General features: G+C 41.9%; 1 protein-coding gene across 2 annotated transcripts; it reads left to right on the top strand.

The window, feature by feature from the left end:
• Nucleotides 1–1,143: 1,143 nt before the first annotated feature.
• Nucleotides 1,144–4,464, top strand: pmp22a (peripheral myelin protein 22a). Of its 2 annotated transcripts, none has more exons than XM_049468100.1 (5): nucleotides 1,144–1,244; nucleotides 2,695–2,784; nucleotides 3,056–3,149; nucleotides 3,263–3,403; nucleotides 3,574–4,464. In XM_049468100.1, the coding sequence occupies exons 2-5, from the start codon at nucleotides 2,707–2,709 to the stop codon at nucleotides 3,732–3,734; spliced, it is 474 nt and encodes a 157-aa protein (XP_049324057.1). In that variant the 5' UTR covers nucleotides 1,144–1,244; nucleotides 2,695–2,706; the 3' UTR covers nucleotides 3,735–4,464. The 2 variants fall into 2 exon arrangements, with proteins under 2 accessions (XP_049324057.1, XP_022529233.2); XM_022673512.2 differs by having other exon boundaries at nucleotides 1,175–1,321.
• Nucleotides 4,465–15,697: the final 11,233 nt, after the last annotated feature.

Here is a 15,697-nt window from a genome sequence, read left to right as displayed (position 1 = left end):
GGCCTATAAGCTTTTATCCTTAATGGAATTTTTTTCCCCCTTACATTTTTTTTTACTTATACTTTAAGTAGTTTTGAAAGCAGTACTTTTACACTTTTACTTAAAGAGTAAATAGCTTGAGTTGATATTTTAACTTCTACAGAAGTATTTTAAACCCTAATGAATGGGAATACTTTTCACACCTTTGGGAATTTGTAGTACCAGTGGTTTAGAATTCGTATTCGTAGCAGTGTGTGTGCATACACATAAATCCAACTTCCACCTGTGGACTTGGATACGCTAATCCTAAACTGGGACAATGCTAACAATAATAACTGATTTAACTGGAATGCCATAAACTCAGGTTTGAGGTAATTCCCAGCATCGACATTCAGCATCCAAGTAAAATGGAACCCTCTATTAATCTCAGCCTTTTGTCATTTCTGCAGGATTGGAAATCTTAGTTAAGTAGGTAGATACCCCACATAATGTTGGCAGATGGTCAGTGGAGAAGAACAGCTAGTTAGTTAGTTAGTCAGTTAGTTTGGGCACTTATGACATTATAGACATTATGGCTTTTAGAAAAATGTGTTTTGAGGGGGGGCATGTGCACACTATAGGCCTAAGCTTTTATCGTTTGAGCACTTATGACATTATAGTCATTATGACTTTTAGCAAAATGTGTTTTGAGGAGGCTTTTATCCTTAATGGATTTTTTTTCCCCCTTTAAATTACTTTTACTTTTAAACTTTAAGTAGTTTGAAGCCTGTACTTTTACACTTTTACTTAAGCTTGAGTTGATATTTCAGCTTCTACAGAAGTATTTTAAAAACTAGTATCTGTATTTTACCTACAGAGTAATGAATGGGAATACTTTTCATACTTTTGGGAATATGGTTTAGAAACAGTTTAGAAACGATTTTTGGAAGTGAACACTGCCCTCTTGGCAGTATGGAGTTACTGAAACTTCATAATAAAGTCAACTAAAGGTAGAAACTAAATCATTTCCATGAGTAACTCGTTCAAACGTCTTGTACAGCATACCAAAACATTGTAGTAGTCGTAGCAGTGTGTGTGTGTGTGCGTGCGTGCGCGTGCGTGCGCGCGTGTGTGAAAGAGGAGTGTGTGGTGACGTAGCGCCTCTTTACAGGGCGGTGTTCTCACGTTCCTGCAAAAAAAGGAAAAGCGGATCCTGCTGCGGCGCTGAGTTACATCTGGAATACAGAGGAGTCGCGGTTGGGGGATCTATAGTAGGATAGTAAAAGGTGCCTGGCGTTTTCTTCTCCGCTCCTGCTCTTTATTTTCTCCGTTTTCCGAGGATTATCTTATCTGTTGCTTCACTGTAAGTTGGACCTGCATGGATGTTTTGATTGTTTTGCACCTTTTTCACTTTTTTAAAATTAATTTCAGGACTATCTACTAAAAAAAAGAGCATCTGTGGGAGTTGTGTAGATTTGATTGTAGCCACGCTTGGATTTTTATGTATTTATTGCTGTTTTATGATGTTTTCTTCGCTCTGGGTCAGCTTTAAAGCGTTTCTACCTTTTTATGCGTCGTTTTTTTTACGTCTTGCTGGCTTATTTTGGATGGTTTTCCGGAGGAAACGCGACTAAAACTAATTTCCCAGTTATGGAGAGCATGCTTATACTAGTGTGAGAAGTTGGTGGGATGGGTAGCTGCGTTAGAAAAGCCTACGCCCCAAACTTTCCCCCAAACTTTCCCCCAAACTTTTCCTTAAACTTTCCCCTTAACTTCGAGGCACTGCATTAAGCGGTTCTGCTGCTGCTGCTGGAATAAAAACAGCTGCCTGAGGAGCTCACATCTGCTCCTGTGCTTTAGTTTCATACGAAAAGAAAAAAAAAACAATTATAGAGTATTTAGAGGCAGAGTAACTTTGTATTTTTATTTTTTTAAAGTCTCAATTAACTGTTAACTAAAAGATAAGCAAGCTAAATATGGCTATATATTGTTTATAACGAAGAAGCTGAATTCAAACGTATGGCTTTTATTTTGGGAGGGGGGGGGAAACGATTCGTCCGCCTATTTTTTTTCCTCCTCCAGCTGGGCGTGTACTGAATGATATTATTTTATAAAAACAGTTTTACAGTGTTTTTGTGATTTTATTTGTGGATTGAGAGCTGTTATTGCGTATGGGGAATATGCACATACTTTTTTAAAACGCTTAAATTAACAATAAAATGTGTAAAAATATTATAAAATACTATTTTGGCTAGTTTATGCGCAGTAAAATAGTCCCTGGTAGTAAATTGAATTTAGCGGCCTCTGGTGTTCAGAAGAGGAACTGCATGCGTCGTGGAATTAATAAATTAAACACAAACTTATTTATCCTCTTTAAAGAAAGTGTTTTATCATTCCGTACCCATTAAAAACAATTTAAAAACAATTTTGTCATTGATTTTATATATATATATATATATATATATATATATATATATATATATATATATATATATATATATATATATATATATATATAGTCATTTTGTTAACTGTTTCCTTTTGTGCAAATAATATATAAATAATTAATTAAATAATTAAATAAATAAACAAAAACAGCTGGTTGTAATGGTAGTGATGGTGGGAGGTGTCCCACTGTAAAATCTCTTTTTTTTTTCAAACCCTTGCTTTGTGCTTTCCTCTTTTCCTTCTTTTTTATCCTCTTATGCTCTTCTCTTTTTTGCTTGCCTTCTTCAGGTCGACATCACCATGCTGGCTGTTCTGGCTGGAGTTGTAATCTTGCATCTCACGGAAATTATCATTCTCATCATTTCTACATCCGTGAACGTGAGTCACAATTTGGAACTCTGGACTTGTAGTGCTCCATTCCATATGGGAAAATAATGATATGCAATTTTTATGTGTTTCATGTTTAATATATAAAAAAATGCACTTAAAATGCTGAGCACTTCTCTAGTTGAGCATTTGTTGTGATTGGTAAAGGTCAAAATTTGTTGATATGAAACTAACTGAAAAGAGTGTGTGTGTGTGTGTGTGTGTGTGTGTGTGTGTGTATTTGTGTTTGTGTGTGTGGGAATGGGTTCATCATCTAATCCAGGCCTGGAGAACAAACAAGGAGGCAAGCTTTGACCTGTGGTACAAATGCTCAATGCTCAATGCAGGGTATCGCTGCGAGGGTTCCAGTGATGCAGGTGAGCCAGATTTAAGTCATTTAAGTCTATATATATATATAAGTCTATAGATAATTTTTGCATTTGTTAGTGCAGAATTTCAGGGCTGTGTTTTTTCTCTCTGTGTGATTTAGACTGGCTGCAGGCAGTGCAGGCTCTGATGGTGCTGGCCACACTCTTCTGCATGCTGTCCTTCATCTTCTTCCTGTGCCAGCTCTTCACCCTGGTCAAAGGTGGACGTTTTTTCTTCACTGCAGTCTTCCAGGTCCTTTCCAGTGAGTACAACTGTCCATTCTTGATCATTTATAGGCGTATGGTATTAATCACGCAGACAATCCTGTAGTATTTGGGTATACTGAGTGGGCGTGTCCCTTCCTGCCCCATACTCTCATTCTAATACTCTAATAAATGCCTTAAATGCCTAAAAGTGTCTTCTCTCTCTAAGGTCTCTTCGTGATGAGTGGAGCTATAATCTACACAGTGATGAGTCCAGACGAGAAAGACGGCAGCAATTCGTACGGCTACGCCTTCGTTCTGGCCTGGCTGGCGTTCCCTCTCACTCTGATCAGCGGCCTCATCTACATCATTCTGAGGAAGAAGGAATGAGGGCCGGGCAGAGGACCCACCCACGCCCCCACCACTGAGAACCAAGCTCAGTCCACAGACTCAAATGGCCTCCTCCTCCCGGCCTGCGTATTACTGCCAAATGTGATCATGGAAAGTGACAAAGTCATGAAGCTCCAACGTTCTGACGACCCATCGAGGATGATGCGCTATGCCGTCTGTGGCTGGCGATCCTATTTATGTCACTTTTCACACAGCTTTTTGTAAATATGAATGTTGAAATATTGTCGATGAAGGCCACGCATTTTGAAGACGTCCGCAAACGGAGGAGAGGAACGGAGGACGAGTATACGTCAACTTTTTACGCTTGTGTCGTGTGTTTTACCCAATATCAAATATCTCGTATCTAATAGAAGTACGTTCTTGAAGGGAATTTGTTTGATAACGACTTGAAATTGTACGTAACTTTGTGTAATAAACCAAAAAGAGTCTTGTGAGTATTTTATGTTTTATGTTTTGTTGTTGTTTTATTTTTTTTATTTTTTTTTTATGAAATGGTGCTATGTTTTTTTTGTTTGTTTTTTTAGTTTTGCCTTCACTAAATTTAATAGACATACTAGACATACCTGTAGGCTGAAAGTCTGTTTCAAGCAGAATCATTTTATATTGTGTATTTTACCTGTGCCCAAATATGCCTTTTAAAAAAAAAAGCTAATTGTTTCTTTCTGTATTCCTTTTTTAATAAGCCAAAAATAAATAATATCTAATTTTCTACGGTCTCCACTTGCAGTACTTTATTATTGGGCCACCAGAGGGAGATAAAGCGCAGATAAAACACAGAACATTTCTGATTCGACTTTTACTTTATTGTTTCCAGACGGAAAGAGTTGCTTGTTGTTGTTTGTCATGTTGCAGCAACACACAGGGGACACTTACACATATAAAATTTGACAGTTATACAGACTTATCAGACAATAACAGTAAAACACAATTTATGTGTGTTTAGTGGTTTGTGTGAGTAAAGAGAGTAAAACTGACCACAGAACAAGATGATAGAACAAAAAAGTAAGTTTATAAATGGAATCACATTAATGGTTAAGTTAAGATACAAAGCAAACACAAAGAGAGCTGTTCTATAAATATCTAGTGACTGTGGATTAAAGAGATGAATCTGAAGGATTCTGTATTCTGTGTTCTGGTATTATCTTCAGGTCTTCAAGGCACGTATTTAGCACACTTAAGCAATTTAAGAAAATTTGACATGCTGCAACAGATTGATATAAAAATATGAGATGTGTAGCATGTATTTGGTCTTCTCAAGTCTTCAAGAAGTTCCTTAGCTGTTGTGTCCTCAGTGCTGAAATATGTAAAGTTTGGTCGTTTTTTTATTATACAGAGAGAGACAGACATATACAGGGTTTTAAGGTGCGTTCACACCTGCCTTGTTTGGTCCGAACCAAAGTAGTAGGTGTGAAAGGAGGCATGAACCACAGTCCAGGCCAAAAGTACTGAGTTTGGTCAGATTAAAAGAGGTGTTTTCGGTCTGGATCTACTAAACCATGGTCTGGTTCGTCTGCAGTGTGAATTAAACAATTTTCTAGATATGGTTCATACGTTCAGACCAATTACAGAAAGTAAAGTCATTTTTTAATAAAACCAGAAAAAAAGAATGAGGGTTTTTGCCGGAATCTGACTTCCCTGTATGAGCACAAATGCTGACACTGGGAATTCATTTATTTACAATAACAGTAGATTAACCCTAAATAAAAATAAATCTGAATAGAATCATTTACAGGATGAAGTAACAATCTTTAGTCAGCTCACTAAACTGCATTGTGTGACCAATAGTGCTTAAGACCTGGTGCGATATTACTCACACCCCAGAAGTGTGCACAGCTGGACACAAAGCTATCACGACTACGCCACCCCTAATAGTATAGACGGGGACCCCCCACTAGGTCACTCAACTAAATGAGTACCTGAGCCAGTCAATATTACATATGCACAATCAGGATGTCCAATTGCAGTTATTTATATATATATTTTTTTTTATTTAGATTGTATGACAAATATTTTTTAAAAAATAGAAACACTTTAATCACTACCATTAAAAATTACTACATCAGATCGGGGTTGAATGACGCACATCTATAACTACCACAGGCCAAAAGAAAGTGTGGTCAAGGAATGTCCAAACCCACAGAATTCACAGTCAATAACGACCACCACAGCACACAATTCACCTCACTACACTCTCTAATCGTATAAAGAAAAACACAACACACCACAGCAACACTATATGACCAACTCCACAACCCAGAATACTGGGGTGGCCCACTCCTTAACCACAAACAAAAGAAAACAAAAAAAATACAAATGCTTAAATGACAACAACTTCCAAATAATAACTGGCCCGTGATATGTTATTACAATATTTTACAACAAAAACATAGAAATATGTTCAACCATCCAGATCTGACCAGAGTATTCATACAAAGAGAACAAAAAAAAACAGATATCTATAAAAACATCTAATCAGCAGTGGCTCAACACTATCTAGTTATAATCTGAATCAGAAGCACAAAGGGAAACTCTACACAATAAAACTTAAAAATAATTTATAGGGAGGGAGAAAACAGTGGCCCGCTTGCACCAAGACTGCGGTCCCACTCTACAGAAAAAAATATATAATCAAAAAATAGCATTCAAAATAACAAAATACAAACCAAAACATGAAATGGTAAAATTCACCATTATAGCCCTGAGAGCATGTGCAAATTAGGCATACAAGTCCACATACATAAGATATCCAGCACAACTGCTTAGCTAACCTTCTAATATAATCAAACACCATAATATAATTAAATATGTACGCAGCAATCACAGATAATCGGGATATACTCGTTATTTCTTAATAATAGCACTACAGCTGCACCCATACACATCCCTGCACCTAGACTTGTATGCCGTTGCACCAGATAGAGGCAAACACACATACCAAACGCCAAACACTGTTGGCATCAAGGCAGTAGAAGCACCCCGGCTCCGTAACTGTATCCCAAAAACAAGAAAATCACTCAGTAGGCTCCAACTAATACACGCACACACCATTAACCCCCACATACCGTAACTAGAGCCCCAATAAATAACAATGAAGTAAAAACTTCATTATAACACCTACCCAACGGATATACAGGCTACGTTAAGCCAGCCCCAGGTAGCAACCACAGCTAATCGCCACCACACAGACCAACCTAGGCTAAAGAGACCAAATACAGTTACCCATAACTAAAAATGAGCTCTTACCAGATGAACAGTACTTCACTCCCGTCAATAACCGGCAGATACGAGTAATAAAACCAGCGACCTACCGATAATTCAGCAACACACACACACACGCACTCTTCAGCTTGCCTCCGGGCTAGTGGCTCCCAGCAGTACACATACGCTAAAAAACAATTAAAATAGCATCACAACATATTCTTTAAACTTCAGCCTTTATGTATTAGCAAACAATAAAAACTAATTTCACATATGCATATCCCACCTACCGAGTCAAGTTCTTCCAGCAGCGACCATGCCACGCCAAACAATACGGCGCCCTCTTTGTTTTGCCCAAAGTGGAGGTGAGCTCACCTGGGTGCGTCCCCCTTTATCTTCCCCCTCTGCACCAGACCCACTTCTTACCTGCATTCCACTTACACTGGCCGCGTCCCAATTCACTAAGGTCTTAGTGACCTGCCAAGCATTTAGGCTCTCACTAATGTTATATTAGTGTCCTATTATTGACACATGGAACATTAATCAGATGATAACCATTGCGAAATAAAAACAATCCTCCAGCCATACCACATTCATCCCCCCTTTAATTTTTCACCGTCCCGGTGAAGACAAACATTGACCCTATGGCTGTTGCCATGGCCGAAAAAGACCAGGGGCACATCCCTGTGCAGATGACCTCAAGACAGAATTCATTACCGCTGAGCGAGGAAGGCGGAACGGGTTTGAATGCTGTCCGGCCGTACCACGAACAGATCGCCTTACTTCTAATAGAGGCTGTTCGTCAGGACCCTCTACACTACCATCCACCGTGCCCCTTGAACACAAATTCTCACGCTCTGTGAACCCTTGATCGTAGTTCATATGAACTGGAGGCTGAACCGAAGGAGGGTCAACTGAAGTTGCTCCTGACTGTGTCCCCACCCTAGACCTCACACGAAGCACCATTCCCTCAGGAGTACTCTCCTCATCTGACTCCTTTCGTGTCCTATGACAGGGTGGTGTGCCCACAGGAACCCTCAATACCTGACCTTTGTCGATATCAGAAACTGGTTTCAACTCCGACCTGTGCATAGTTTTACAACACCCTTCTCCTTCTACAGGCCTGATCTTGTACAATGTCCCCACCTCATCTAAACATTTCACCACTTGGAAGGTAGTTGAACTCCACAAATCCTGGATCTTGTGGCGGCCCTGAAAATGATTTTTACAACGAACCAAAGTACCTGCAGACAATATTGGTACAGGCGTACCACGCTCTCTTCGCCGATAAGCAGCTGCTGACTCTAGCTGTTCCCTTGTGCTAGCATATACTTCAGACAAATGTCTTTTATGTTGAGTCACCCAATCAGATGGATCTGAAACCTCCACACATCCCTCCCCTATGTCTCCCAACATTCGATCGATTGGTAATTGGGGTTTTTGTCCAAACAACAATTCATAGGGGGAGTACTGCGTGGACTGGTGTATAGTTGTGTTGTATGCAAACAACAGATGAGGCAAAAGCTGAGGCCACTTGCGCTTCTTTTCAGGCGGCAAAGTACGCAACAAATCATGCAGCGTTCGATTGAAACGCTCGCATTGTCCATTCCCTTCAGGATGGTATGGCGTAGTACGGCTTTTCTCAATGCCATAGGTCTCACACAAATGCTTCAAAAGCTCCCCCTCAAAACTACGCCCCTGGTCTGAATGGATTCGCTTCGGTACACCATACACATAAAACCACTTCTCTACAAGTACTCGAACCACCGTACTAGCCTTTTGATCAGCAACTGCATAGGCCTGGGTAAACTTTGAAAACACATCAGTTAGAACTAGCACATTTTCCTGCCCATTACTTGCCCTTTCCAAGACTGTAAAATCCATAGCCAGAATTTCTAATGGTCTAGTGGCCAACAGGCTACCCATAAAGGTCCGTACTTTAGGATGCATAGCTTTGGCAATGGAACAACGTTCACACTCCGTACACCACTTTTTGATGTCCTGCCACATTTTTGGCCAATAGCACCGCTGCCTCACAAGGTCCGTAGTGCGCTCCATCCCCTGATGGCCATGCTGGTCATGGAGAGCCAAAAGTACTTCAGTCTGCAATGCTTTGGGTAATACCAGCTGGAAAACAGTATGTTTAGCTGGAGGCAACTGTACTGACCTATACAAAACACCTTGTCTTTCCACAATTCTTTGCCACTGTCGAACCAACTCCTTCACCCCCTCTCTCTCATTTCTTAGTTCTCTGGCCGTAGGTGCCTGTCCTCTCCTCCAATAAACACTAAAGGCTGCAATCAAAGGGTCAGCTGCTTGCAGAATCTGTAAATCTACCGAACTACGTGATGGAATAGCATCTACTGTGGAAGAGATAACCACCTGGGACCTACTTGCTGTTTCCTTGTCAGCCAAAGGAACCTCTGGAGGAACTGAGATCCCCCTGACACCCACTAAAGACTGGTCAGTGTCTGCCGGCAACCGAGAGAGAGCATCTGCATTCCCATTAGATGTACCGGGCCGATACTTAAGCTCATAGTTAAACAGTGCCAACTGAGATGCCCAACGCTGTTCCACTGCTGCCAATTTTGCAGACTGCAGATAACTTAGGGGATTATTGTCGGTGTAAACAGTAAACTGCGTGCCCAACAAATACTCCCTAAATTTTTCCGTCACAGCCCATTTAAGAGCCAGAAGTTCAAGCTTCATGGAGCTGTAATTGGACATATTACGCTCACTGGGGCGCAAGCCACGGCTAGCAAATGCAATAGGACGCCGCTTTCCCTCCTGCTCTTGGGACAGCACTGCTCCTAATCCTGTGTGGCTAGCATCAATTTCCACAATAAATGGACGAGTGAAATCAGCAAATCCCAGTACGGGAGCCCTCACCAGCCGGTCCTTCAATGCCCGGAAGCTGGTTTCACACACCTCATCCCAATGTGGAATCACTATACTGTGCATCTTCGACCTGGGCTGCTTTTTGGAGCCCTGCAAAGCCCCCACCAGCTTATGGAGGGGTGCGGCCAACGCAGCAAACCCCTCCACAAACCGCCTGTAATAGGAAGCAAACCCCAAGAAAGACCTCACTTCTTTGACAGTAGTAGGGCGCTTCCAATCAACCACTGCTCTAATCTTTTCAGGGTCTGTCTCAACCCCTGATTCAGAAATCACGTGCCCTAGGTAGCTCACCCTAGTTTGGAAGAAATGGCATTTCTCCAACTTGAGCTTTAAGTTATGCTGTTGTAGACGACTCAACACCATATCTAGTCGCTGCAAGTGCTGTTGAAGGTCTGATGAAAAGATAACAATATCATCCAAATACAATAAAAGTGTGTGAAAACTCTGATCTCCAAATATCCGCTCCATTAGGCGCTGGAAAGTGCTAGGTGCGTTACAGAGCCCGAAGGGCATCCGATTAAACTCAAACAACCCAAAGGGCGTACAGAAAGCAGTCTTTTCCTTATCCTTCTCCAACACAGGGACCTGGTTATACCCGCTTGCTAAATCTAATGTGCTGAACCACTTAGATCCACTCAAGGCATCAAGAGACTCTTCAATCCTAGGCAATGGAAAAGCATCCTTGCGAGTCTTAGCATTAAGCTGACGATAATCAACGCATAGACGAATGGACCCGTCTTTCTTTTGAACCACTACAATAGGAGATGCATAAGGACTAGAGCTAGGACGTACCACTTGATGTTCCACTAACTCCTGGATATGAGCCTTGACCAAATCATATTGAGATGGAGGTAGGCGGCGATACCTCTGCCGTACTGGGACTGAATCCAATAAAGGAATACTATGCTGAACTAAGGTGGTGCAACCTAAATCGCCAGCATGTTCACTGAAGAGGTTTTGATGCCTCCTCAACAAAGCCCGAGCCTGCTCCTGATCTTGAGCAGATAAGGCTGGCCAGGAAAGTTGGAGGAAATCAATGCTAGAATCCCTTTCTGCTTGCACAGATTGGACGGTAGCCACATGACCCTGGTCATCCCTATGAACCTGTACTTCCTTAGGAGTAGACATGAGTTGGACAACATGCAATTCTCCCAGTACCGTCTTGGGCTGAAGCCACCTGTCTTGATCACCAACGTTCACCACAGGCACCTGTAGAACCCATATTGAGATGGAGGTAGGCGGCATATTGAGATGGAGGTAGGCGGCGATACCTCTGCCGTACTGGGACTGAATCCAATAAAGGAATACTATGCTGAACTAAGGTGGTGCAACCTAAATCGCCAGCATGTTCACTGAAGAGGTTTTGATGCCTCCTCAACAAAGCCCGAGCCTGCTCCTGATCTTGAGCAGATAAGGCTGGCCAGGAAAGTTGGAGGAAATCAATGCTAGAATCCCTTTCTGCTTGCACAGATTGGACGGTAGCCACATGACCCTGGTCATCCCTATGAACCTGTACTTCCTTAGGAGTAGACATGAGTTGGACAACATGCAATTCTCCCAGTACCGTCTTGGGCTGAAGCCACCTGTCTTGATCACCAACGTTCACCACAGGCACCTGTAGAACCCCCTTGCCCACTGACACCAAAGCAGAAGGGACAAGAAGATCACATGGTAACTGGCCATCTACAAAAGACACTGGCTCCAGCAACCCAGTAGAAACAATAAACCCCAAGCCATCATGGCATGCTGCCGAAATGAAAGCCATACTACCTGCAGGCACCCTGACTGCAGGACCCTGTTGGACCCGAACCAAACCAACCCTACCACTTTGTGAAATGTGTTCTAAGTTCTGACACTCAAACAACGCCTGTTGCCAGACTTTGCCTGCCTGCTGGACATTTGGAACCTTAAAAAGAGCCTGACCATGCTGTAAAAACAATTCCTGGTAGCACTGACCTATAATGTTCATGCCCACCAAACCCGGAATTACCTTCTTAGAAAGGTGTCTGTGAGCCTCAGGAACACTCTTTGTAATCAAGATCCCCATTTTAGGTAGGACCTTGCCCAAAAGACAAACATCAGCTTCCACATACCCGACATATGGGATCTCTAAGCCATTGGCAGCTTTTAATTGAAGCCAAGAACAAGATTGCAAAGGTGTTTGTAGCTGCTGAGATAGATGTTCCTCAAAGAAATCTTGCGTTATAGTGCTAACCATGGAACCGGTGTCCAACAAACAGGTAATGGTTACACCCCCAACCACCATTTCTACTGTGGGACAGTTCCCAATTAACTGGGCAGTATTAGACTGGTTCAAGCCCGCAACCTCCCCTCCCGACACTTGGGCCATTGTGCCGGGGGGTATTAGTTTTCCTGCTGCCTAACAGCACGGTCAGTAGAGGCCCCAGCCTCCGAACCCCCTTCTAAAGATGTTCTACAAAACCGGGCAATATGTCCAGGTAGGTTACACCTCAAACAGATCACTCTACCCTCTGCCTGAAATCTACCTTTGGGACCACGATGAACTGACCCACCCCTTGGCTGAACAGCAGCAGGAGGAGACTCTAAACGTCTCATAATGGCATCTAATTGTAATTGTTGCCTCCTAAGTCCCTCTTTCAGCTCAGTCATCTCATCTGTACGTTGTGCCATGACAGCATTCGCACCCGCTCCACACTCCACTGCCGCTGTGTAAGTACACAAAGAATGAGCACGGGCTCGATGAGTAGTAACAGACTCTCCCTCCTCCACCCAACGAATTGCTTCACTACGGATCGCTAAAAAGGTAAGAGCAGGATCTAATCGCACCTGACGCCTCAGTTCTCTCCTTAACACCGCATCTCTAAGATGCTCAATAAATTGGTCACGTAGAACTGAATCAGAATTAGTAAAACAAGAAGAATCACGACGCTTAACTACCTCCATTAATGAGAGTAGTGCATGGGAATACGCTCTTAGAGACTCCCCTTCACGCTGTCGCCGCTGGAAGAACTGATTCTGCAGACTAATGCTGGACTGAGCACACCCATAAACACTAGTAAGAATAGTAAAAATTTTCTCAGGATCATCACGCTCAATTATAGGACGAAATTTTACTTCTGTACGCGCTTCGCCATCTAACAAATCAAAAACAATCAAGGCTTGTTCAGAACGGGACCCAGGACGTGATGCCAAAAAACGTCGTACTTCTTCTATCCAATCTTCAACAACGAGCAAATCACTAGACACAGCCCCTGAAAATCTAGGGCATTTTCTATCTCGTGGCATATATATTAACCTTTCTATAACACCACTGGCAGCAACTGGTTCCTCCTGAACACCACTTCTAGCAGGAGACTGTGCCGCTGGACCCTCTCTCACTGGACTAGCCACTCCAGCTGCCACTGGCCTTTGGGCCATCTCCTCTCTAAGCCTAGTATTTTCAGTACGAAGCTGTTGTACCATCTCTGTAAGAGCCCTTAATTGCTCTGCCACATCATCAGCCATTTTCAAGTATACAACAAGAAAACAAACCCAAAAAAATAAAGGAAAGAAAGAAAAATGGATAAATACTAGATTGGGAGAACAAGCACAGTATATGAAATAACCCACAGTTTAAATAGAAAAATGACCGTAGTTATGATAGTCCAGATAGTTTCACACAAATTGCTGTTTCTTCAGACACTGTCTAGGCAGTCCTGATGACTCCAGCGCTGATATCCAACTGCAGACCACTGTTCTCCCTCTACCTACACCACCACTATTGAGCCACCTTAACACAACTCCTAATAACATCCAATTACATGCACAGAAAAAAAAACATTGGCATAAGGCTCAATTAAACACGAAATCCTGCCGACTGCGCCAAATGTGACCAATAGTGCTTAAGACCTGGTGCGATATTACTCACACCCCAGAAGTGTGCACAGCTGGACACAAAGCTATCACGACTACGCCACCCCTAATAGTATAGACGGGGACCCCCCACTAGGTCACTCAACTAAATGAGTACCTGAGCCAGTCAATATTACATATGCACAATCAGGATGTCCAATTGCAGTTATTTATATATATATTTTTTTTTATTTAGATTGTATGACAAATATTTTTTAAAAAATAGAAACACTTTAATCACTACCATTAAAAATTACTACATCAGATCGGGGTTGAATGACGCACATCTATAACTACCACAGGCCAAAAGAAAGTGTGGTCAAGGAATGTCCAAACCCACAGAATTCACAGTCAATAACGACCACCACAGCACACAATTCACCTCACTACACTCTCTAATCGTATAAAGAAAAACACAACACACCACAGCAACACTATATGACCAACTCCACAACCCAGAATACTGGGGTGGCCCACTCCTTAACCACAAACAAAAGAAAACAAAAAAAATACAAATGCTTAAATGACAACAACTTCCAAATAATAACTGGCCCGTGATATGTTATTACAATATTTTACAACAAAAACATAGAAATATGTTCAACCATCCAGATCTGACCAGAGTATTCATACAAAGAGAACAAAAAAAAACAGATATCTATAAAAACATCTAATCAGCAGTGGCTCAACACTATCTAGTTATAATCTGAATCAGAAGCACAAAGGGAAACTCTACACAATAAAACTTAAAAATAATTTATAGGGAGGGAGAAAACAGTGGCCCGCTTGCACCAAGACTGCGGTCCCACTCTACAGAAAAAAATATATAATCAAAAAATAGCATTCAAAATAACAAAATACAAACCAAAACATGAAATGGTAAAATTCACCATTATAGCCCTGAGAGCATGTGCAAATTAGGCATACAAGTCCACATACATAAGATATCCAGCACAACTGCTTAGCTAACCTTCTAATATAATCAAACACCATAATATAATTAAATATGTACGCAGCAATCACAGATAATCGGGATATACTCGTTATTTCTTAATAATAGCACTACAGCTGCACCCATACACATCCCTGCACCTAGACTTGTATGCCGTTGCACCAGATAGAGGCAAACACACATACCAAACGCCAAACACTGTTGGCATCAAGGCAGTAGAAGCACCCCGGCTCCGTAACTGTATCCCAAAAACAAGAAAATCACTCAGTAGGCTCCAACTAATACACGCACACACCATTAACCCCCACATACCGTAACTAGAGCCCCAATAAATAACAATGAAGTAAAAACTTCATTATAACACCTACCCAACGGATATACAGGCTACGTTAAGCCAGCCCCAGGTAGCAACCACAGCTAATCGCCACCACACAGACCAACCTAGGCTAAAGAGACCAAATACAGTTACCCATAACTAAAAATGAGCTCTTACCAGATGAACAGTACTTCACTCCCGTCAATAACCGGCAGATACGAGTAATAAAACCAGCGACCTACCGATAATTCAGCAACACACACACACACGCACTCTTCAGCTTGCCTCCGGGCTAGTGGCTCCCAGCAGTACACATACGCTAAAAAACAATTAAAATAGCATCACAACATATTCTTTAAACTTCAGCCTTTATGTATTAGCAAACAATAAAAACTAATTTCACATATGCATATCCCACCTACCGAGTCAAGTTCTTCCAGCAGCGACCATGCCACGCCAAACAATACGGCGCCCTCTTTGTTTTGCCCAAAGTGGAGGTGAGCTCACCTGGGTGCGTCCCCCTTTATCTTCCCCCTCTGCACCAGACCCACTTCTTACCTGCATTCCACTTACACTGGCCGCGTCCCAATTCACTAAGGTCTTAGTGACCTGCCAAGCATTTAGGCTCTCACTAATGTCATATTAGTGTCCTATTATTGACACATGGAACATTAATCAGATGATAACCATTGCGAAATAAAAACA

Source organism: Astyanax mexicanus, chromosome 19 (assembly GCF_023375975.1).
Source record: "Astyanax mexicanus isolate ESR-SI-001 chromosome 19, AstMex3_surface, whole genome shotgun sequence".
Classification (NCBI taxonomy): domain Eukaryota; kingdom Metazoa; phylum Chordata; class Actinopteri; order Characiformes; family Acestrorhamphidae; genus Astyanax; species Astyanax mexicanus.
The sequence above is the reverse complement of the archived record's forward strand: the minus strand, read 5'-3'. Positions and strand labels throughout refer to the sequence as shown.